At 39.3% G+C, this 24,382-nt stretch overlaps 1 protein-coding gene across 2 annotated transcripts in view; it reads left to right on the top strand.

Annotated features, from left to right (window-relative positions):
• VSNL1 (visinin like 1) overlaps positions 1 to 24,382 on the top strand; it is an 86,834-nt gene that overhangs the window by 20,657 nt on the left and 41,795 nt on the right. For both annotated transcript variants that reach the window (XM_048297213.1, XM_048297214.1), the window contains exon 2: positions 19,114 to 19,280. In XM_048297213.1, the coding sequence (XP_048153170.1) occupies positions 19,119 to 19,280 (162 nt within the window). In that variant the 5' untranslated portion in view covers positions 19,114 to 19,118. The remainder of the gene's footprint in view (positions 1 to 19,113; positions 19,281 to 24,382) is intronic.

The raw sequence follows: 24,382 nt of genomic DNA, 5'->3' as shown, positions 1-24,382 counted from the left end.
TTCATTTCTGCATTTGTTCCGGGAAAAACAACCAAAACCAGTAAAAACCTCTACCTCAGCTCTCTCCTTGAGTGTTTTCTCCTCTGACCAGTCTGTGGGGCTTTGGGGTAGTTGGGGATTGCCCGAGTGTGAGGGCAACATTTGTATCAGTCTTGTCCTCCCTGTTGCATCTGCGCCCCCCACCTGTCAATCATGGTGTTCCTTTCATGGCTGTCTTGGGTTTCTTAGGCTTTACACAACATAATTATAAGCTGCATAATTCACTTAGCTTTACAATCTGTTTTTTAGCATAAAATGCTCTCCAATATCTTACAGTTTTCAGCATCGTTTAAACATGCTGTGTCCTGCTGCCATGCCTCCCATTCAGCCTCTGCCTCTCTGAATGATGCTGACAGCCCTGCTGGCAGCCTGGGCATGCATCCCTCTCTGTTCTTTGGGAGTGGCTGTGTTATCTTTGTGCCTGGAGATGCCAAGACTGTTTAAATGTCAACAAGATGTTGCCCAGATGAATTCCTCTGTAGTTTAAACAAGCATACCTCTGGTTTTTTTCCATTGTGTATCCACCTTGCATGCTACGAACATCACTGTTCTCGTTGCTTTTGCTGATGAAAAGTCAGATAAGGAAAAGACAGGGTACAGACAAAACACCAGGGGTGATGAGAATTGGCATTGGGTGGGGAGTAAGAACCAGATAGGAAGGAAGGAGGAAAGGGAAGTGGGAGAAAGAGTCAGGAGAAACTGGTAGAGATTTAGTGGGACTGGCTTGGCAAGCCAGGGAGCCAAAAGTACAGGGTAAAGATGGACAAGGTAGAAAGAAGAGGGACAACATGGGCCTGAGATTTACAATCGATTTGCTGTTACCTAAGTGTCTGTCTCCCAGCAGAGCCATGGTAATTCTGTGTAGACATTCTTAATGCTAAGCACGTCTGCATAATAAAACCAGCTTAACCTATATTTATTGTGTGTGTACATCTCTATATGTGGTGTTGTTTCTCAGCAACACTTATATTATGAGCCGTACCCTACTCTGTTAATGTGCACTCACAGCTTGGCACTCACAGTCACCCAGGACTAACACTGATATAATACAGGATCATTCACAGTCCTGGCTTTTCTTATGAAGAATCAAATGCCAACCTGAATTTTCACAGGTTCACAGTGGCAGTGTGCAAGAAATTGGGACCTTCAGAATATTAAGAAGTGGTACCACATGAGACAAGGCATGCATTCACAGCCTTATGAAGTTCAGTATGTGGCCTGCTTTGTATGCTGGTGTTGTATTCTTAGAAAGTAAAGGTGACAGAGTTTAAGTTGCATTTTGAGCAGGGAATGCAGCAACTAAATACTTGAGATGAGATTTGCATAGCTATTTAGGTACCTGGTGAGAGTTCTGAAGAGCACTCAAGCTGCCAGAGGGATGCTTGATACATTTACACTGAATATCACCTTGATTTACTTGAACAGAAATGAACCAAGGCAATTAGACAACAGTACCTACATTAGCCAGTAGTCCATACCCATAGAAGCACTTACATGTTTTTGTAAAGCTGGCTCCTTATACCACTTGCCTTGAAGTCTGCATTTTTCCTTTCCAAGATACGCACATTTCTCACCAAAAAAAAAAAAGAATCTCAGATTTTTGTCAGATTTTTGTCAGATTTTTATAAGTGAGAAAAGAGATTTTTGTTCCCTTTTCTTGAATCTATTTCTTGACACACACCCACTCTCCTCCCTCTTTGCTTGGTCGTAGTAACAGGGCTACTCTGATCAGGAAAGATAAAGATTGTTTTTCACCATGAAAAAGCTGAATACCTGAATACCATTTGTTCTGTACTCTCTTTTGCCTTGGAGATTGAAAAATATTGCTATCAGAAGCCCATCATTTGGAGCCTTGTTCACTTCCAGAGGGCATTCTGTAACAGGTTCTTTTCATACTAAGTCTTTTGGAAGTAGTTCAGGAGAAAAAAGAAAGAAAGGAAAAGAAAAGAAACCCCAAACGCTTCTACAAGTATAACCACCTCAAACAGTTCTTTGCCTTCTGGCAGGGAATATTTCTTATATCATGTCCTCTGATTTGATTTAGTAGGTGTCCCAAACTCCTGGAAAGTGCCACAATAATTTTTAACATTACTTTGTTTTGTGATGCTGGATTCTGGGGATTTGGGGATTTTTTTGTTACTGTTATCTTTTATTCTGATGTTTATCTTTTACCTAAACTGCAGCCTTAATTTCCTTTAACTTTTCTCCTGTGTTGTCACACCAGAGAGAATTAACAGCTCTACCAGCACAGCATTTAATGTAAGCAGGGCCTGATCCAACTGCAAACCTGGTAGATTATCTCTTGCTTTCAAACTTTGAATCAAGACCAGGTGCCTATCCAAAAATTGTATTTTTGTTCAATGACAAATATCAGAGATTAATAAGGAATTTGTGTGTGAAATCGTACTTTTTCTGCCCTAAATGATCGCAACACTTCTTCCTAAGTTGTTAAAATATGGGACTCTATGAAATATTTATCAAGTTTTTAGCCTTTAATGATAACAACGTTTAAGGCATTTTCTGTCTAGTTTTGAATTTTCCAAGTTATTTGTAGTACTTACATACCCATAATATGGTAAAAGGTAATAGACTTAAAAACAGTTATCATACCTTTTTGCACGTGATGGAGAATGGGAAAAAAAAATGAAAAGTATTCATAAATGATTTGTGGAATTGATTAGTGAAGTGAGAAGGTTTGTGTATGATTTGAGATTACCCATAACAATTGGATTTGAATCTGACTATAAATTGCTGCAGCATGATTATGTAATACTGAATATCGGGAATATAAAATATCAGGTGGATTTACTGGCAATAAGAGGAAGGCAATGCCTGTGGGACATTGATGACTATACTCTAACTAATAGAAAGTGGGAGAGGAAATGGAAATTAATGATGATAGATCTCTGAAATTACCAGTTCATATCAAATAGCAGTTAAAATATCTAGGGACTAGTAGGACAGTAGAAACATATTCTGTTTTATAAGTGTGTGGAGCATTCCATCTGTAATTATAGTCACTTGCATGATAAAGAATTAGTAAATTTGTAAAAAGCCTAGAAATAGGGAGTAAAGTTGTTTAGAAATGTGGCGCATAGGCTGGGCAGAGTCTGGCTATTTCATGCCTGATGAGGAGCAGGTGAATAAGAAATAGTCACTGTTCCTCACAGTGCCAGAAAGAGGGTCACCATTGAAATTATTGTATAACGTTTAATTAAATTATGAAACTGGTTTACACAGGATGTTGTGGAGACCAAGATATAAATGTGGCCAAAAAGGGATCAGACAAATTCAGGAAAGCTTATTTGATCAGTGATTATTAGGCATGATAGTCTGGAGAATCAGTGGAGAGAGAACAGCACCTCCAAAGTATGACTCATCCCATCCTAGAAGTATCTTAAATGAACTTGCTGAGTCTCTACCTGGAGATGACTGTGTCTCTGTTGGTCTAAATTACTAGCTTAGTACATACACCAAAATTTGAGAGCATTAAAGCAAGCTGATTTAAATCCCACTGTAGAGGTTATTTTCCTATACTAAAGATATGGGGCATTTTTGCAATTAAAAAAGCTGTGGGTGCAATTCAGTGGTGAAAAGGGTGTTTGATTATAAAGAAGTTATTTTCCTATTTGTCAGACATACTTTTGTTCTTTCTTAGCATCAGTTTAATTTGTGTGCTTTATTGCAGAAGTATAATAAATATGAAAGAGATTATATCATCCCCAAAGAGACTATGTCATTCCCAGCCTCTGGAATCATTAGAGAGCACAACCATTTTTATCTTAAACCTTTTTGCCTCCACATTCTCCAGTGATGAGTGAAGTAATCATGAGGTAATGCCAAGGAAGGCAGTGTTTGATATTTCTAGCTTTCCAGATTCTACTGATTTAAATAGTCCAGGGTAGCTGCCAGTGCAGTTCCTGCTTAGTATCATGGTTGAGAATAAAAATATTTCACCCACTGCTGTCTCCTGTCACCTGGGATCGCAGCTGCTGTGAAAGGCACAGCCATGTGAAGGCTGTCCAGGCTCTTTGCACTTGCCTGTTACCTCCAACAATTCCCCCTCAATCTGGAGAAATCCTCCTTGATTTGCTTTGGCAAGAGCCTCGAAGTTGTGTCTGCAAATGCAGCTCTGCTATAAAATGAAAGTGTCTTTTTATGGTTACTTTTCCTTTTTTATCCAGCACCTTTGTAGTTCAGTTCCACAGACCTCAACTATTCCCATGGACAATTCAGCGACACACAGCCCTAAGTTAGGAAAAAACATCCGGTTCCTTGAGAATTAGAGTTATATGTCATGCTTTCCAGGATTTGTAGCCTACAATAATGTCTTTTTCTTGCTAGGTTTTCTAATATAGTTTCTTCAGTGGGTCCTTATCTACCATAGGTGGACAGTGAATCAGAACAAAATTATATTTTCCTAGACAATTTAATGGAACTGTAGGCTCATATTTTAGATTTGCAATTTTGAGACCTTTGGAAAGATTTCTGAGTCAGCTTGTCTGTGCTTAGCAACTTCGATCAATTGCTTTATCCTGGTGGTTGCTAACCTGAAGGGATTCAGGCAACGTTTTTTGTGAATTTCATAATAATTTAAGTATTTATATAGCTTTCATTTGTTTTCCTCCATATTTTTATCTGACTCACCATTGCTTTTTTTTCTGTTTTGTCGAATTTATTACTATGGCCTGTCCCAGAGCTGTTCCTTTGTAGCAGCTTTACAAGTACTTTGCTGAAGGAGTTCTGCATGCACTGATACATCCAAATCAAAAATGTTGCTTGCCTTTTTATGTCATCACTAAAAATATAACTCCTGAACTGTGTGTCCTAGAAAAATAAGCATTTTAGAAAGTGGTCTGAAAAGTAGGCATCTCTTTAAACTAAAAAAGCCCAAAATACAATAAACTTGCTGTCCTTTGCAGGATGAGGCATGGAAGTTGTGTGAAGATGGACAATGTTGTACTACAAATGTGTGGTGTGTTGTATTGGTCTCTTCTCCTCTTTCTTCAGTATAGATTTTATAATTCTTGGCCATGGTAAATGTTACTGAAATTTAGACTGTGTCTCTCTCTCTTTTTTCTTTTTGTATACATTTTGTTATTTCACCAGAAAAAAGCATGTTTGCACACACATGGATTCAGCTGAACAATTTATCAGTTTTATTAGCACAGTGACAGCAACCTGTTTTTATAAAAATTTATTCCAGTAGAGCTTTCATTGAAAAACAGTTGGAAGAAATTTTTCCAATTACTTTTAATGTATGAAATGATGAAACTGTGCTGTCCTTTAGCATGGAGGCTTTCTCTCTCTCCCTCTGGCATCTTTTAATAGAAAGACCATATGCTGTGATTCATATTTGAGACCCATGGAATGTTGTATGTTTTACCTTGCTGTCTCGCAGAACTGTTGTCCTGTATAAATGAAGGCAAAACTAGAAGAAACAGCTAACAGCTTTCAGTTGCTGCATAGCTGAGATTTACTGGGTTGTGTTTGTAATTAGTCTTTAGTTATGAAGGACGTACACGAGGCTCAGGGGCTTGCCATTAAGGTCATGAAATAATAATGAGGTTCCTGTACTGGGACATAGAGTCTCCTCTGAGACAGCCAGCATTCCTTTTGCTTTGTCCTTTTTGCTCATTTTGCAGTTTCTATCAATATTAATGTCAGTGCATTCTTTTTTCCTTTCAATAACCTTGCTAGTAACTCTGTCATCTGTAAAATTACTTACATTTTTCCAGAAAGAAGGGTTTGTGAGGCTCATCTATATTATCTATGAGTGATTTCAAAATGTTACTACCATTAATTAATGGGGAAACACCAGGTAATGGTTATATGCATTATTGCTTTTTGATGCTGGGCTTGCCCATGTAATAGAGTCAGTCTGCACTAAAGAACTCATGTTCTCAGTCTGCATTAAAGTCATATTAAAAGTTTAATCAATTTTGTGCTTTATGACAGAAATTGGATTGGCAGCTCTGGAAAGGGGATCTCCTAGAGGAGGAAGCACAGTTGTCAGTGAATACTCCTAAATTCAGTCCTGGTAGGACCAGTTCAGTTTCACACATTCCCAGCTTTGACCTTTTTGCTCCAATATCCATTAAGGATACCAGTCAAGGTTGAAAAATGAGTTCAGCTGTGATTTGAACCTCTTGTGCATTATTCTATGAAATAGCAGAGGGGACTTGGCAGTGCTGGGTTAATGGCTGGACTCAATGTTCTTAAAGATCTTTTCCAACCTGAATGATTCCGTGGTTCTGCAGTTGGATCTATGCACAGGCACAAAGAGCAGGTGAGTTGGCAGCTCTGCTTTGGGCACTGCTGACACAGCAGCTGGCTGCAGGTGCCCTCTTTGCTGGTTGCGAGTGTGCTTGCTCGAGTGGGCAGGGAGGCTCACAGCTTGTTGTGTCACACAGCAGGGCACAGCAGAGTCAGTGTGTTAAGCGACATCAGAGACACCTTATTTCCCTCCCAACTCTCAGGTGCTGCCTGCATAGCATAAGTGGGGATTAAGGGAAGGCAGGCATTTTTCATGGACTCAGAGGGACACCCTACAAATAGAAGCTTGATGAATTCATTTCAGTGAGGAAGGTTTCTCTGCAATGATTTTCTCTGCTATAGAAGCAGGGCACTGCGGCCTTCAACTGGTTTGTTAGGTTCACGTTGGTGGTGGGAGTCGGTCCCTTCTCCCAGGTAACAAGTGACAGGGTGAGAGGAAATGGCCTCAAGTTGCATTAGAAGTTTAGATTGGATATGAAGAAAAGTTTCTTCACTCAAAGGGCATCAGACATTGGAATAGGCTGTTCAGGGAAGTAGTGGTGTCACCATTCCTGTAAGTATTCTAAAGGCACAGGGATATGTCACTTGGGGATATGGTTTAGTGGTGAACACAGTGGTGCTGGGGTAACAGTTGGAATTGATCTTAGAGGTTTTTTCCAAGCTAAAGATTCTATGATTCTAAGTTAGCTGCTGAAAGTCTGGACGGTAAGATCTCATTTGGCTGATCCGTCTGCTTAAGCAGAGGTGTCTAGTGCCACCTGAAAGGACCTAAGCTCTCTGAGACACCCACATGGGACACCCTGTGTCTCAGCAGCTGAGTCGAGTGGAGTGGCTTAAGTCATACCAGTGGGTACTTATTAGGGCATCTCGTCCTTGTTACCAACCTGCCTGCTTATAGAGCTAGATTGAAGAAACCAAAATATTATTTCAAATGAGCCATTCAACCGATCTAAGTAAATTTTTTACATTTATTCTAAACATAATATCAAAAGTGATGGAAAAACCTTGCATTTCATAGCAGTGCAAAGAAAGAATTTTTATTTGAAAGTTCTACCTTAGGAAGGCATTTTCAGGTTTTCTTCTGTCTTTCTTTCATAGTCAGTGGTACTTCTGATCGAATTTTAAGTACATTTTCCCTGTTCAAGCTGTGTACGTGATTCATCTGTTCACTCGTTTGTATGAGTAACATTTTTGATCAACCCTCAGTGTCCAACTCAAAGGTGTAAAGCCATTGATTTCATTCTGCAGAATTATGATTCATCTTCTCAGTAATATATTTCCTCTGCATTAAATCAGGCTCCATCTGAAGCAGTCACAAGGGACAGTTCTGACGATTCATTTATAATGAATTTGGGGCGAGCGTTGCGCCAATGGATCACTAGCCACAATGATACAAACACTTTATTTTGACTTTGAAAGGTTTTTAGTAAAATAAAAAGCTGTAATCTGCTTTCCTGCTAACCACTCCTGTTAACGTTGGCCATAAGAGAGACGTGGTTTTTAGTAATGTAGTGTTTAGCCCATAGGTCAAAATGATCTGTTGAAATTAGCTCATGCACAATAGTCAGGGGTGTGCAAAAGCCAGCTAACACTGGAGTCTGGGGTGCTCCTTTTCATGCAGAAATGGAGTGGAAACAAAGGTTTAAGGTGTGCCTGTATGTGTTAGCTTATATTTATTTCAGTTATCACAACACTATTTATAGACCATGTGCTGATATCACTGCTCAGAGTTTTACTCCATCCTTTGCGAGTCTCAGTTGTCATCACAGGACACAGGAGAACGAACTAGAAGAAGAAGAGACCCTCTCACTGCTGTGTGAGTTGAGAACAGAGAGAAAGCAGTCTGAGCACTGATCTTGGCTGCTGTTATTCCCAGTAGAGACTGGAGGAGGGCCACACCGTGCTCACCATACCTGCTTCTCCCTGAGAATCCAGAGCAGTGAGACAGGGCCTTGCACCCCTGGACATGGCTGCTAAAGGGACTCTGTTGGGTAAATAGGGAGCTGGACATTAGAGATGAGTTGGAGAAATTAATATAGCATTTAGAGGGTCAGAGTGAAATTTGTTGCAAAAGAATATTGTATTTAATAATAATAAAAAATATTTTTCTTAGAGACCAGGACTTTACTTGGTTAAGAACTATAATGAGGGAAAATCAGGAAATGACAAGGGCATAATGAAACAATCCTGAACAGTTTGGTCTCTGCAGTTCAGCTATTTAAAACCATTTTCGTTTGTGGGGGCCTGGAAAAGAGTGGGAAAGAGTTTTTCCACTGCTTTGATGGAAGTAAATAGCATTTTAGGAAGGACTGCATTTGGTACACCAGCATGTTGCACTTATAATGACATTAATCACGCCTGAGTAAGTGTTGTGATGCATAGGAATAACAATCAACTTTGGCAAATGTATGTTTTTCCTAGCGAGTTCAGGAACAATGTTAGGTTATCCACTGCCAATGGGCAAGGTGGGATTTTTCTTGCATCACTTTAAGCATTTAGAAATGCAGTTTCACATCTAAGGAAGTTTACAGGGCTGCCTCTACAAGTGGCAGAGAGAAGGAGACGCTTGCTGATTCATTTTGTCTTAAAATATGCATGCATATATTCATACTGCCTCTTTCAGACATCTCTCTCTGCATGGGGTGATTCACCGACATTTCTGACCATCTCCATTGACTGCAGAGGGACCAAAGAAAACTGACTTTTTAAAAAGCAAAGATTTGATTAATCTACCTTGGCAGAAGGCAGGGCAGTAATTGTTTAAGAGTTGTGATGAGGAATATGGATATAAATGTACTATTAAGTAAAGCCAATGACTTATGAGTTAGAAATGCGATCCTAAAAAGGCACCTGATGGATCCAAACTCAAATTAAAATGAGGCTGGAAGGTGAACAGTGAAAATACTTCTTGGTAAGCATGCTGGCTTAGGGAATTGGGCTTTGCACATATCAAACAGAGGAGTACAGTGACATTTCAAACTAACAATAAAAAAAACTGATAGCAAATAAGAAGACATCCTGTAATTCAAGGGGAGAGAAAGCACACATTAATTTTTTATAGCATTATGAAAGAATAAATGAATATTTATTTACAAACAAATGGAAACTAAGAAAAAGAAATTGCACATATATGTAAATGAAGTCAAGGCAACAGCTAAAGTCTAAAAAACCTTATCCCCAAGCGTAAACATTCGATAATCTTTATCTCAAAGAAAAGCAGCATTTTAGTTGACGCTAGAATTGACACTAGTCTCTACAAATTGACAAAAAAACCTGTGTCTCAGGCAGAGGAAATGTTGATACAGTTTGGCATAACAAAACTAGATGGATGTTTGCAGTCTACACAAATGCTGTCCCATGGTTCCAGAACACTGGAACATGCTCAGGCAAGCTATAATATTCAGGCATGCCTTGTCAGTCTTCCCCCCAGAAAGAGATATTTCCAGCAACTATCCCAGAAAAGGTGCAGTACTGAATATTGGATAGATCTCTGAAATACCTAAAATTGTATAAACCACTGTTTCGAAATCCAAGGCTCAGAAAGTGACCTTTGTATAATGCTGATGTGTAATTTGTTCCAGGGGCCACTTTGAAGTAGTAGTGTCCAGGAGGTTACAGATTTCTCATCTCCTGAGGGAAAGCCTATTGGAAACCATATTCTAGAATAAAACCTCAGAGAAAGCAATCAAAAACTCTTATATTTCATATAAGGTACAAAACAAATTTGTCACAGCAATCAAGGCTCTGATGTTGGAGCATTCTAGACAATTAGGTGATTGCAATGGTGTTCATCATATGAATTATTAGAGAAAGGTAAATGTTTTGCAGGTATTTTAAGATCATTATTTACAAGGACAAAATTTACTGGACAACAGTCCAGTGAAGAAAATACTCATTCCACTGCTGAAAAACGAGTCTTCCTCCTCAAATCACACCTCCTTGTTACTTACTGATCACCACTGTCAATAGACACTGGACCAATAGCAAAATGAAACTATGGCAACAGATGTACTCACGTATGTGTCTGACATTCAGCATTAATAAACTGATTATTCTCATCAGAAACTAATCACTAAATTCTCTAGAACGTATAAATCACAAAATTCTATTGAAATACTGGAAAATAAGTGGGCTTGGAAAAAAATAAACCACAAACAACTTTGAGTTATGACATATCAAAGCAAAATAACTGAGATAAGGAGGAAGCAAAAATTTTCTCAAGGACAGCTGATCATTCAGAACCTAAGCTTTCTCCAGAAATATGGAGACTCCTCCATGTGATCTAAAAGAGCCTGAGAGAAAGAACAAGCAAAGGAAGGATTTTGTCCCTGTCTTTCCAAGTCTAAAACTAGGTGGTAGAGCCTGGAAGCTCTTCTGAGCACTTGTGTCTTGTTGAACAACTCAAGTAAGTCTCAGCTTTACACTATGTCTTGTCATCTGTGTCTGCTTGCAAAGGAGTAAAGGCAGCTATGGCTTTTTGTAAGCAACTTCCCAATCCAAATGAGAAAAGGGGGCAGAAATAAGACCCTGCCATGTCGTTCAGAGCATGTGTCTCCAGGTTTGTTTCTACCAAAGCTGCTGGCTTCAGCACTGGGCTTTGAATAGAGCCCTAGTGTGACTCACAGGGCTGCATCAATGGTGGAGCTACTTGTGGGTCTGGTATTGCCCTTGATTTTCATGTTGAAAATGTAGAGAACACCCTTTTGCTTTATTCCAGACTTACCAGAAAACTAGCACATACTTTTAATGAAATAAACCCAATGTTAACTTTCTAGTCACCTAGAGAAAAAAACCCCTATATATCAGCCATTGTTATGTTAGAGCATCTTCCTGCAAAGGTTTTACCCTTTCAAATGTTTTTTTTATTGCTGGAATCTAATTGAATATCCATCTCATTTCAAATAAAATATAAAAATATATCTCCCTTCTTCTGCTTGAACGTCTTTTCTCCATTTATTATTCAATTTGGTTTGATAATTGCATTCCTTAATGCCATTACTCTCATTTTCCTCCATTTCTTTTACACAGAGAGATTACAGGCCTGAATCTGATATTTGGTAAAGCTAGTAAAGTAATCTGAAATCACTGGATTTATGCCAGTTTTTGTTGTAGTGCCACATAAATCAGAACCTAGCCTATTTTTTTCATCCATAGTTCGAGGTTTATGTTACCAGCAGTAAATCATGACTGCTTCTAATTTCAGTATGGTGTTACACAAATACAGAATCACAGAATGGGTCAGTTTGGAAGGGACCACAGTGGGTCACCTGGTCCTGCTCAAGCAGGGTCATCCCAGAGCACATGGCACAGGATTGTGTCCAGATGGTTCTTGAATATCTCCAGTGAGGGATACTCCACAGCCTCTGGGCAGTCTGTTCCAGTGCTTGGTCACCTGTACAATAAAGAAGTTCTCCTCATACACACATATATGTAAATCCTTATTTTTTGGTCATGGCTGGTTAAAAACCTAGAATAGACCCCTAAGTTTTGTGTGAAGGAGGAAGCATATTAGCTTAGGGTCAGTTTTGTTTCTGGGTAAAGGGAACAACATGGTCCTGAGGTCACTGATGGGCAATATAATAATATGAAACTATATTAACTCTACCTATACCTGATGATCAATTTTCTCCCACAATTACTACTGAAAAGATGCCTGCGTTCATGAATCTCAGAACTGTGGAGGTTGGCAGGGACCTCTGAAGACTGTGTAGTGCTCAGCCCTGCTTAGCAGGGTCAGCTAGAGCAGGGCTGCAGTGCTTGGCATTGCCCAGCCCCGTTTGGCTGTCACTGTTTTGGGTACCTTCAGCCCCTGGTACCTCTGCCAGTGTCTGGCATGCTGCTCTTTGCCTGGCCTTTCTGTCCTGACAGCGGACACCTGGAGGTGGATTGCTTTCATCTTCCACTCCTACAGGTTGTTGTTGCTGCTTTTCTTTCTTGTGGGCAAAGTGCAGGTGTGGAGCTGCTCTGTGTGTGGATGCAGGGGTTCTGAGAAAGGAGTCAGAAGATGGGACTGAGCTGAGTGAGGGAGTTCTTGTCCTGCAGGAGTTTGGAGATCTGCAGATGCCATGACATCATGAAGTAAAGGCCACTGAGGAGGATCAAGTTGGCTGGCCTACAGGAGAGATAATGAAGGGAGAAAGTCCCTTCTAAGCTGACTGACCCTTTTTTCAGAAGGTTTAATCATAGTGTAGGACTTATATCTTGTCAGAATCTTAAGAGCTGGTATCATGCCACAGTGCCAGAACCTCCTCTAAAATATCTTCATCTTTTGCATGTATTGGGAGAAAAAAAGGCTTTCCCGAGTAGTTCTACTATGCAAGGTATAGGACAGGCCTCAGCACCATCCCTGTTTCATTGCAAGCTGACTTAAAAATTGTGTTGACAACTGATGTGAAGAAGTGCTTCACTAATTGCCTAAGGAAAATATAATTGTATAGCAATTTGGGGTGGAAGGGAACTTAAAGCTCATCCAGTTCCAGGCCCCTGCCATGGTCAAGGAACCTTCCCTAGAACAGGTTGCCCATAGCCCCATCAAACCTGGCTTTGAACGCTTTCAGGGACGGGATGTCCACAACTTCTCTGAACAACCTGTTCCAGTGCCCCACCACCATTACTGTAAAAAATGTCTTCCTTATATCCAGGGTAAATCTACCTTCTTTGAATTGAAAACCATTGCCCCTTGTCATGTCATTACAGCCCCTGGTAAAGAATCCCTCACCATGGGGATGGGAAAATTCCTCTTATTTTCCACACATATAGTTCCTTGGATACTTATTTCCATGGGGCTTTGGGTATGAGGCTGTTGTTTGTTTTGTGCATGAAAGACAGACTTTAGCTCTAAATAACTTCTTCTGTGAAATGATAAATGTATTTGAAGGAAAGAGGCATCTGTGTGGCTTGATAGCCTTTCTATCTATCCTTCATGCTGACATTAGTAGAGAAAAGCAGTATCTGAAATAGCCTGAAGAGAAAGTAACAATGCTGGGAGTTGTTAGGAGTTATAGTTATCAGCACAAGGCTGGAAATTTGATAAACAGCCTGCTTAAAAATCATGTGAAAATTATTCTGCTATTATAGATTATAGACATAGGTCTCTGCTTTCCCCAGCATTAATTGTTTGGGGTTTTGTTACCTCTATATACGTGTGTATGTTGGAGTCTAAACACTGATGTGCCGTTTATAGATTTGCATGGTGTCAAAGATTGCAAAGACGCCCACCATGCTTGCTTGCTCAACGCCTGGATTTCACATGTCGTCCCCAGGAGTCAGCATGTTCCTGTGGGAGATTGTGGGCTGGGAGTGGGCAGAGGGGTGGGGATGAACCACAGTTTTCCTTCCAGCCTAATGAGTGCCTGCCAGCACAGCTGAGCTGGCAAAGTGAATGTTATCATTTGCTTCTGGCATAGTCCACACGAGTCATTCCCACTTCCCAAAGCCAGGGAAGACCAAGAAAAACATGTACCATAATAAAAGGTAATTCATTTCATAATAAAGGGAATTCATTTAATGCCCAGACTTCATAAGGGTGCAGAGGTATTGGTTGACTACCAGCTACTTCAGCTCCTGCAGAAATCCTGGGACAGGGAGCCTGTGAACATGGGCAGGTGTCAAAGCAGCCAGAGTGCATGGGAATAAGCTGGGGTAGCCCAAATCACTTTGGTGCTTGTGCCCAGTGAATCTTTCTGCACTTCTGGAATAAGTGAGGGGAGGGAGGTGGCTTCAGTCACCAGTACCTCTTCTCCAAATGTTCCCTTGGAGGAGCACTTTTTCTCTCAGCTACACATGGGGGAATTTAGTGGAATTAGGCAGCTACTGTGGATATCAAAAATAGGTGGTGTGACTGCCCCATTTCCCCATGCTTCACAGAATGACAGAATCACCAAGATTGGAGGGGGCCTCCAAAGATGTTCAAGTCCAAGTCCCTTCTCAAGCATGGTCAACTACAGATGATTGCTCAGAGCTGTGTCCAGTTGGGTTTTAAATATCTTCAAGTACAGAGACTCCACAACCTTTCTAGGTAACGTTTCAGTGTTAGATCATCTGCACAGTAAAGAAGTGTTCTCTTACATCAAGACAGAATTTCCTGAATTTGCATTTGTGCCCATTGCCTCTTGTCTCTCTGGGCATCTCTGAGAGGAATCTGGCTCTACCATCTTTGCTCCCCTCATTGAGTATTTAGACCCACATCGATAAGACCCATGAGGCTTCTCTTCTCCAGGCTGAACAGCCCAGCCCTCTCAGACTTCCTTTGTATGACCTTTGTGGCCCTTTGCTGGACTCCAGTAAGTCCATGTCTGTCTGGCACGGGAGGCCCAGCACTGGGCACAGTGATATGGGGACGGGTGAGAGAGAGGTGTCTCAGCAGTGCTGAGCAGAGGGGAAGGGTCACCTCCCTCAATCTGCTGGCAACACTTTTCCTAATGCAACTTGGAAAGAGAGTGGGTTTATGTAACTGGGGAAAGTAAGCAAAACAACACAGAGCTGGGTTTTAGGGATGTTGTTGAGCATTGTTGGTGCAGTCTTCTCAGTGGAATTTGGGTGCCTTTTCAGCACAAATAGGAGATCTTTGGCAGCACTCAGTATACTCTTCCTTAGGAGCAGCCAGAGTTCCATTTGTTTGCACTTGGTCCCATTGAACACTGAGCACATGCCAAGGAGGCTGAAGGGGAATGAGAGGAGCGGAAAGAAGAAGGCTGGGAATGGAGCTGTGTAAGCAACAGTTTGGGGACTCTTTTGAAATCATTAAACAGCAAACAAGATTCAGTAAGTCATGTTTTGCTATTGAAATCAAACTTTTTTTTCTTAGGTCTTTAAATTTTGTTTTATAAAACTGTGTTTATACTGGCAGTTTACTACTGGCAAGCCAATTTGGAGAGGCAGACCTGATAAACCTGTATGGGAATTGCTGTGAAATATTCTAGGGAAAAAACCTTGCCATTGGCCAGGAGGTTTGGATGATGATCGAGTAGAGAGTGGAGAGCTTTTGAAACAGGACAAACCTGTGGAACACATGATAGCATTGCAGGAAATATATGAAACAAACAATACCAAGTCTTAAAACGAGGAGCTGTCTGGCGTGGGCCTCCTGAGGTCCAGCAGGGCAAAGAGCAGTCAGATCCATCCTCATATTGCCCCTGCCTGCTGCTGGCATATCCTGGACTCCTTCAGGTTGGGGATTGGCTGTTTAATAAAATTCCATCTTTTAAATCTGACTTTCCTATGGACCTGTAAAAGCAGCAATTAAGGTGTTAATTAGTGAAGTACTGGAATAGCCCTAATAAGTATTTCTGAAAAGCAATTTTGTCTGGATAGCTGAGGCCTTTTCAGGCATTTCAGAAAAGGAATGTGTTTTTAAACTCAGCCTTCATTGCTCTTGCTACTAGTTGCACAACAATAGAGTTTTAGTGCTTTTCTTGATCTCTAATTTGGATTGTGTTGCCCTTGCTAGTGTTAATAAGCATTCTCCTGCCAGAGCAACTCACTGGGAACAGATACCTTATTGATGCTATGTGGCACCCATGTACCTGGTTCCTTGGATCATGAATCTCTCCCCCACAATGGTTTGGAATTGAAGCCTGTTGCCTTTTTTTTTTTTTCCTTTCATTATTTTTTTGCCAGAAAACATAACCAAATATGAATAGCAGTGCTTGGATTGTCACATTGCATGATTGGAAATATGGCAGTTGGCAAATTTATAGTTGAAAATGATAAAATTTACTAAACAAAAAAATGCTTGCAGAGTGATCTTTCCTCCTCTTGAAACTTAGTGATTGTGCATCTGTTCTCTCCTGTCTTTTCCTAAGGCATATTTGTAGATTTTCACAAGGAAAAAGCATGGTTGGGGAACTGTGATTGTAAGTTAATTAAAATAGTTTTCATTTTAGAAAACAAAATGTGTTGTCAATAGCATACTCATTGCTAATGAGTGATTGTACTTTTTCAACAATAATAAGAGAGTCAATGAAGCTCTAGAAGATGTTAGGATATGATTAACTAGATAATCTATGTATTTGAGTTTTTATTCCCAAATAAGATGGATCTCCCAGAGCCAGAAGTGTGAGTTTATATTTGATAATTATATGAGACTCTTGAGCTTTCTTGCAGATTGTAATTCAATTCCATAAGAAAAGAGCTTTAAAACATGAAGAAAGAATGAGTGCTTCTAATTCCAGGAAAGAAAGCATTGTGACCAGCTTGGTCAGTCTGCTCACTCTGTCCCAAACAGAACCCAGCAGATTATGGATCATGCTGTGCTGGAGCAGCAAATAAGAGTACAGAACCCAGCAGTCACAAATTATACCTTTCTCAAATTCTGGTTTGGTTCTGTGGAAAAAATAGTTTCTGAGAGTGTTTATCAAAATGTCAACTGTGGTTTCCTTTACTAGAGGTTATTCTGTGGTGAGGTACGTCAGAAACGGATGAAAAGTGTTTGGCACGTACTGGACAACCTGTGGCAGACAAGCAACTGCCCAAAATTAGGGATCTGGACCACAGAGGCAAAAAGGTGGTTTCTCTGATTCTGATGACGGGTTATGTGTGGATATGTGTGTCTTTATTCATGTATTCTTACACACATGCAGACCCACTCCGTGCTCTGTAGATGTGCTACAGTGGATTATGTTCACATTACTGAAAACAACATAGGCAACTTTGGCAGATAGGGCAGAGATTCACAGTTCTGTTCCACCTCTCTGTAGAGGCAGGTCCAAGGGCTGTAAAGCTAACATGGATAAAGATTAAAAAGCTGCTATAACAGAAAAATGCTCGGTCAAAATCACCTGATTTTTGCATATTGAGAATGCTTTTTTTTAATCTGTAAATGTTGTTATGGAGATAGGAATACAGGTGAAGAGTCAAGTAAAAGCATATTTGGCTAAATTAGGAGAGAAAAAATATACCTTTTGAATCTACCTAGGATAGTTACTATAACTGCTGAGTATCTTTAGGGTTTTCTGGGTCCTAAGCAAAGCACCTTATTACTGCAAAAGGTAACAGAATGTAAATAAAAAAGAAAAAAGGGGAAGTAAACATGCCCCATAAAGAATAAAATAAATTTTAAAAAGCATTGTTTCTTGTAAAAGCTGAGTTGGAGCTAACTGCATTCGTATACTTTAGTCTCCATGGGATTTAAATTCAGATTATGCCAAACTGGATCAGTGTCATACGTGAAAAGATGGGGACTTCAGAGATAAGGCTGGGGTAGCTGTTCAGAATACCATAAATTACAAACTCATCATTGAGTCAAAGCAGCAGATTTATGGGCATTTGCGTGCACAGTTTCACCTGTGGCAATTAACTGGAAGATTAAACTCTCACGTATTTGTGCTAAGTTTTCCAAAATGTGTGGATGGGAGCTTGGCAGAGCCTCCAAGTAAGTTTAGAGCATGGAGTAAGTTTAGATCAGGGAGGACCATGGCCAAGAGGGAGGGGAGCCATGAGGTGTTTTAGGAACAGACCTGCTGCTGCTGGCAGTACAGCACCAGGGAACGTGTTGGCCACACACAGAGACCAAGAAGAATTTTTAACTTGCACCTGCTCAAGGAATGTTCCCATAAAGGAAATTATATAAATATATTGATTTATTGGAACAGAACAAAGTATGTCCTTCTGAGGAGAAAGAAACTTCTGCTTTGAAATAGGGGAAGATGCCAAAAGCAATAAATTAAAAGGAGGAATGGGTGGTGATATGGACTAGAAATCAATGCATTCAGTGTGGTGCAATCATTAGACACAGATGCTATACTGGAGATAAAAATAAAAATGCAAAACTAGGCTCAGGAAAGAAATTATTCATCGCTTTGCAGTTCTCTACAGGACAGTTAAGTGCTGTCTGTCATCTGATTAAAAAGTAACTGAAAGACATCTGTCATGAAAGAAACTGTAGCAAAATGGGAAAAAGTTAAAGATTAGGTTTTCTCTAAAGTTCTCTCAAAGGATGTCTTTGGTCAAATGTCAAAGAACCTGAAAGTATCTCAAAGGGCCAACATGAGTAGTACTGAAATTACTATTTATCTATACATGCACGCAAATTTTGTGTTTCTGTCTGGTTTATATTTAATACGTTTAAGTGTATACCAAATGTATATAACAAATGCAGTGAATATCTTCAGAGCTAACAGTGATGAAATGTAAGCAGTGATGAAATGTAAACCATCTAATGTTTATCAACTGTGCATTAAATATATAAATATGCATCTATTTATACATATGTCTGTGTATACATGCATATGTACAAATATATAAGAATTAAATTTATTTTTCCAGTTTGGTTTCATCATTTTTTGTGATCAAGTTTGTGGACTCTTGCATTGCTTCCTCCCAGTGGAATACCTAGCGCTGTATGTTACCAGCCTGTCTGTCCACAGCCTTGGACATGTGAGGAGTAGCTGCTAATGTGGCTGTCATATCAGAAGATATTTTCAAGATGAAGATAAGGAAGAATTCTGTGGACATCCCTGAATCTGTGAATTTTTTTTGTTACATTCAAATAAAATAAAAGTAATCTTTTTCAATCTTACTGTAAAGAAAAGCTGTAAAGTGCCTAATTTTAAGGCAAATGAGTAGTCTGTCTCTAGGCCTTAAGATTCCTAAATGAAAGAAGAATCTTGCCTTTTTGACTATTTTCAGCCTCCAATATTCAAGCATAACTTAGGTGCATGTTCACCAGCGAATCTGTGAAGTTGTGTTTGACTGAAAGCAGCAGTGAATACAAAACAAGTGTTAAGTTCCAGTTACATGGCTAATTCCAGTTTAAAATGTTCACATGTGGCTAATTGTATTCATTTATTTCTTCTTAAGGCAAAATGGGGAAACAAAATAGTAAGCTGGCCCCTGAGGTGATGGAGGATCTGGTGAAGAGCACGGAGTTCAATGAACACGAGCTAAAACAGTGGTACAAAGGATTTCTAAAGGACTGTCCAAGTGGTAGACTGAACCTTGAGGAGTTTCAGCAGCTCTACGTAAAAGTAAGTTGTTTACATTTGCTAAGTTATTTGTTAACTTAAAAGTAAGTTATTTGGCTGTAGAAAAAGTTATGAAGTAATATAAAGCAAACATATGGTCCAGAGCTGCTGGTCATTTAGACTAAGGAATAACTTTGCTGGGAGAAGCAATGGTGAAGATGAGGAGATGAGTGGGAAGTGTTACCCTCATCACACCAGTGATTCATGTAACTATAGTGACCAGAACCAAAAGTTTAGAAAAAAAGATGTGATTTATTCACAAGAAATATAATATATTCTCTGCACTCTGAAATTCATGGACCTCGTTCACCTTCAAAGGATGGCCATGGTCCTGTTCAATAAACCATGATTGCTGGACACAATTACAAAAGTGGTGAAGTTTCATGATAGTATGACCTGCAGATAAATTATGCACTGTGCACAAAGGATTTCTTCCATAAATTGTAGGTATTGCCTTTATTTTTTTCCCTGCTGTCACTTCATTCCGGTTTTATTGGGAAAGTAGGCTGATCAGTTTATTTTCTTCTTATTTTTCATTACTTTACCAAGTTCAATGCAGTCTTTTCCTTACATTTATTATGTATCTATTCTGTAACAAGAAGGACATGGGGTAGCATAAAAAGTGTATTCATGTTACAAAGATAATTATATTTTAATTCAAAATTGAGTGTCTGCCTAAAGGTCAGAGACTTCAAAGTAATGTTAATTAGGAGAAATATTGAATGGCAATGATGAGCTGTAGGATCAGAACAGCTCGTAAATACAATGTGAGGTTGAATAAAAATAAAGCAGCCTTTCAAATGTAAGTAGTTCATATTGAGCACAATGACAGTTTTTGCAGATGAGTGGGACTGTCGTTTCCCTCATGTATGCTACTGTTCTTTCCTAAATTTCTTCAGCCTTGAACCAGATCACTTTGCAAATTATTACCTAGACCCTTTTTCTTTCTAATGAACAGTTCTAGCAAAAACGTCTAACTGAGCTTACATAAATAAGTTTCTGTCTTCATATTTTAATATTTATTGCTGAAGATGTTGCCTAGCAATCATTCTCTTAAGAAACAAATGAGTTTGTAATGAATTATATTTTCAGATGAAAGAATTTGTAGAGCCTCAGGTATTGTGGTTGTTATTGACTGATAATTTATAAGTCCCATTTTAAACAGTACTCACTGCGCATTTGGCAAGAGCAGACATCCTGTCATTTCTCATACATGTTTCTGGGAAAAGTAAAAGGTCTTTACAAAATTTGTAATAAAGTATGTCAACTCTTCAGAAATCATTGTTTCTTTTTGGAAAATCAAGAGTAAAGGTTTTTTTGTTTGCTTGTTTTTTTGGGGGTTTTTTGTTTGGTTTTTTTTGGTTGATTGGTTTCTTTGTGGTTTTTTTTGTTTGGTTTTTTTTTTGGGTGGTTTTTTTGGGTTGTGGTTTTTTGTTTGTTTGGTTTGGGGTTTTTTTGTTTGTTTGTTTGTTTGTTTGTTTGTTGTTGGGGTTTTTTAATGAATTTGTGTGCTGTGAGAAAAAATATCTTCTGAAAACACGCCAGAACTGCCAGGACTTCCTTCCTTCAAAGGGATGTTTGGAGCGTTCATAGATATTTCACAAGATACTTTACTCATGAAGACATATCAGAGAGTAAATTCAGTATCATGTTTGCAGAGATGGTAGTGCAAAAAATAACATGAAGAGTGCAAGCAGTATTTTGCTCTTGAAATTTGAAGACAGCTTTGTAATCTTACTGAGCTGCAGTATCCGGCTTTTAGCTTTACAGCCTCGTGTATCTTTAGATACGGACATCGAAAACGATTCTGTCCCTTACTTTGGTAGTTGTGGGGTTTCATTTTTGCGCTGTAATGGCACCACCATATATTTAGTCCCTTTTATTGTCATCCTATATTTAATGTTTATACAGGGTAAAATACTTATTTTGCAGAGGAGAAATATGATTAGCTGTTGTAAATCCAGAGCTTTACTTCTCTCTGTGTCGCAGAAATGCTTGTAAAATAATGTCTCTGAGGAGCTCATAGTCTGAGTGTTGGCCTGGTGGCGGCTTCTCTTGTTTAGGACATTCTGTCTGCCCCAGCTGCTGGCTGCAGATAAACCCCCAGATGTGAATTTGATGTTTCCAGGATGAGCCACCAGCAGGAGACCTAAATCATTATGATTACATTTATAGCATTTCAGTTCCCTTAAAGTATATTCAGGGTGAAAATACATGAAGCATGTATTGATTCATAATTCCTCTGCATGAACTTATTTGGAATGATGACATTTATCTGTTGTTCTGAACTGGATTTTATTGAAGAAGATTTCCATAGATCAATATATTTTGAAAAAAAAATACAAGACTTTCCTTCATTTCCAATTTACGTTGACCTAAGATGACACTGTTTCTTTGTTCGTGAGAGCTGTGTGGTGCATTTTCGTGTGTGTTGATAAAAAGGTGTTGGTCACCTAACTTAGAGGCAAAGAAAACTTTTCTTTTTACTTACTCCCAGTAGAAAATATCCTCAGCTTAAAGATCCAAAACATCTTATATTAGCAAGACTTTGAGGTGAATTTCCTGGTTATCTCCACTTCTCTTCCATCAGAATTGCAGAGTGGGGTGCACAATCTTAGGGCATAGAAACTGTTTGGGTTTTTTTTTAATGAAATGTAACTAGATATGTCCTGGGATCACACCTAATGTGTTACTGTATCTAATGCCTGCTAAAAAGCTTGAGTTGGTCTGAAATGGAACCTCCAGAGCATATGTGATGTGGATGTCAGGTCCTCAACATGAACCCTTCCAACTCTACATATTTGCATCAATTGTGCTGTGCTGTTTACTGATGTAGATGAAGACTGTATTGACTAAAGGGGGAGTTACTCTAGTTTGGCTTGGAAACATTTGCTATTGAAATTTCCATTATGAATACTAATCATCCAGTGCTTAAAATAAATAGCAGTTACACAAATGGACTTTACAGAAAAATTATTTGCAACACTTTTAGTGGAAGTGTCTATAAAAATATTTAGTCAAGAACACCCCTTTTAAATAAGCATCTAATAGGCAGAAATATACTTTATACTATTGCATATTTAATGATTTCTGCAATATCATAGGTTCATTAAAAATACTGGTCCATTTTTGGGTAGATAGATTCTTCTTGGGATACAAAATATGTGGCAAACTGTTAGGGCTTATGTTTCCCTCCATGGTGCTGAATGAAGTGAATGCTTCAGCAGTTTTTGGAGTAGTTTATTGAAGAGTTGGTTATATACTGCAAGCCCAGAGCCACAAAGAGACCTAAGTACTGAAACACTGAATTAGCTGTCCTGACAGTCTGCACAGAGCATGGGAGGGGGACAAATCTGTGGATAACCTTCTGAGGAAGCTAAAACTCAAGCCAACATTTTGTAAACAAATGTGCAAAACCACAAGGTATTGCTCAGCATAGCAGCTGGTGCTAAATTCTAAGTTTCTCTGGGGTATATGCATCTATTTTCATATGAGAGTTGCATCTTTCTACTGCAGAAAACTATGTAGAACAGTAGAAAAGGCAAAATCAACTGACTGGAGTCCTTTCACTTTCTCTCTTAAGTGACAAAAATAGTGTAATTGTCTTACCTTTATCACAGAAGTTTAAGTACTCCTTAAGCCGTAGAAAACGGAATCAATTAGAGGAAGAGCATTGCCAGCAGGTCGAGGGAGGTGACTGTACCCCTCTTCTCAGCCCTGGTAAGGTGCATCTCTGGAGAGCTGTGTCCATTTCTGGGCTCCTCAGGACAAGAGAGAGCTGGAGCTCCTGAAGAGGGTCCAGCAGAGGGTGACAAAGATGATGAAGGGACTGAAGCATCTCTGTTATGAGGAAAGGCTGAGGGAGCTGGGCCTGTTCAGCTTTGAGAAGAAATAACTGAGAGGGGACCTCATCAATGTCTATCAGTATCTGAGGGGATGTGTCATGAGGATGGACCAGGCTCTGCTTCCTGGTACCCAGAAACAGGACAAGAGGCAGAAACTGATGCACAGGAAGTTCCACCTGAATATGAGGAAGAAATTCCTTACTGTGCAGTGACCACACACTGGAACAGATTTCCCAGAGAGGCTGGGGAGTCTCCCTCACCGGAGATATTCCAGAACTCTCTGGATGCAGTTCTGTGCCATGTGCTCTGGGATGACCCTGCTTGAGTGGAGAGGTTGGACCAGATGACCTACTGGTGTCTTCCAACTTTACCCATTCTGTGAATTATCATGTCTCTGTTTGAATCTGCACTGCCTGCCCTCTCATTTATCTACCTGTGATGAGATATGACCTTCTGGGCTGCTGGAAATATCCCAATTAACCTCTTTTTCTGTAGGAAATAGCATCAGACAAGCTGGAACCTAGAATTTCCTTCTTCAAAGAGAATATCCTAACTGTTAAGCTTAATCCTTACTGGCTGTCTTAATTTTCCTTTTTTGTCTCCTAAAAAGTCCTTAATTCTTTTATCTTGCATAAAGCTACATTAGCATTGTGGGCAGAGAGCTAAGGAATTAATATACAAAACTGTCATTAAAATAAAATATACAAATAAAAAACTCGTGAGTGTTCCTATCATTCTTCAGGGTTTCTTGCAGTCTAGAGGGCCAAACACATTTTCCTTCAGATCTTTTGAATTCCCTGGGTTTAGATGAATATTCCCTAGAGTGTGTAAGCGTGCATAATCAGTGCTAATATTCACAGGAATTATACATGTTTATTAAGTGGAAAATAGGCTTCTATATTGTGATACTTCTTGGAACTGGGTCACTGAACATGAGAAGCATATCTCTGCATTAATAGAAACAAGCACCAATGGTCCTTTAACTGGAAGGGTACGGTTAGGAGTGATCGTGATATAATGCTAACATTAAATGAAGTAACTTACTTTGTGAATTTATTGCACCTATATTATTTAGCTATGTTTTGGAGTCTTAGAGACAACTTTTAAATGAAGAAAAAAAAAAAAAAATGCTATTTCATTAATTAGAATCAAATGTTTGTCATATTTTTTGCTTCTATCTCACATTTCCGGCCTTGAAGGGAATTGATTTCTAGTCCTTCATTTTAATATGTGTAGAACAAAAGAATCTCAAAAATCTAT

Source organism: Corvus hawaiiensis, chromosome 3, assembly GCF_020740725.1.
Source record: "Corvus hawaiiensis isolate bCorHaw1 chromosome 3, bCorHaw1.pri.cur, whole genome shotgun sequence".
NCBI classification, from domain to species: Eukaryota; Metazoa; Chordata; class Aves; order Passeriformes; family Corvidae; genus Corvus; species Corvus hawaiiensis.
Note: the sequence above shows the minus strand (reverse complement) of the source record. Positions and strands in the feature narration are given on the sequence as shown.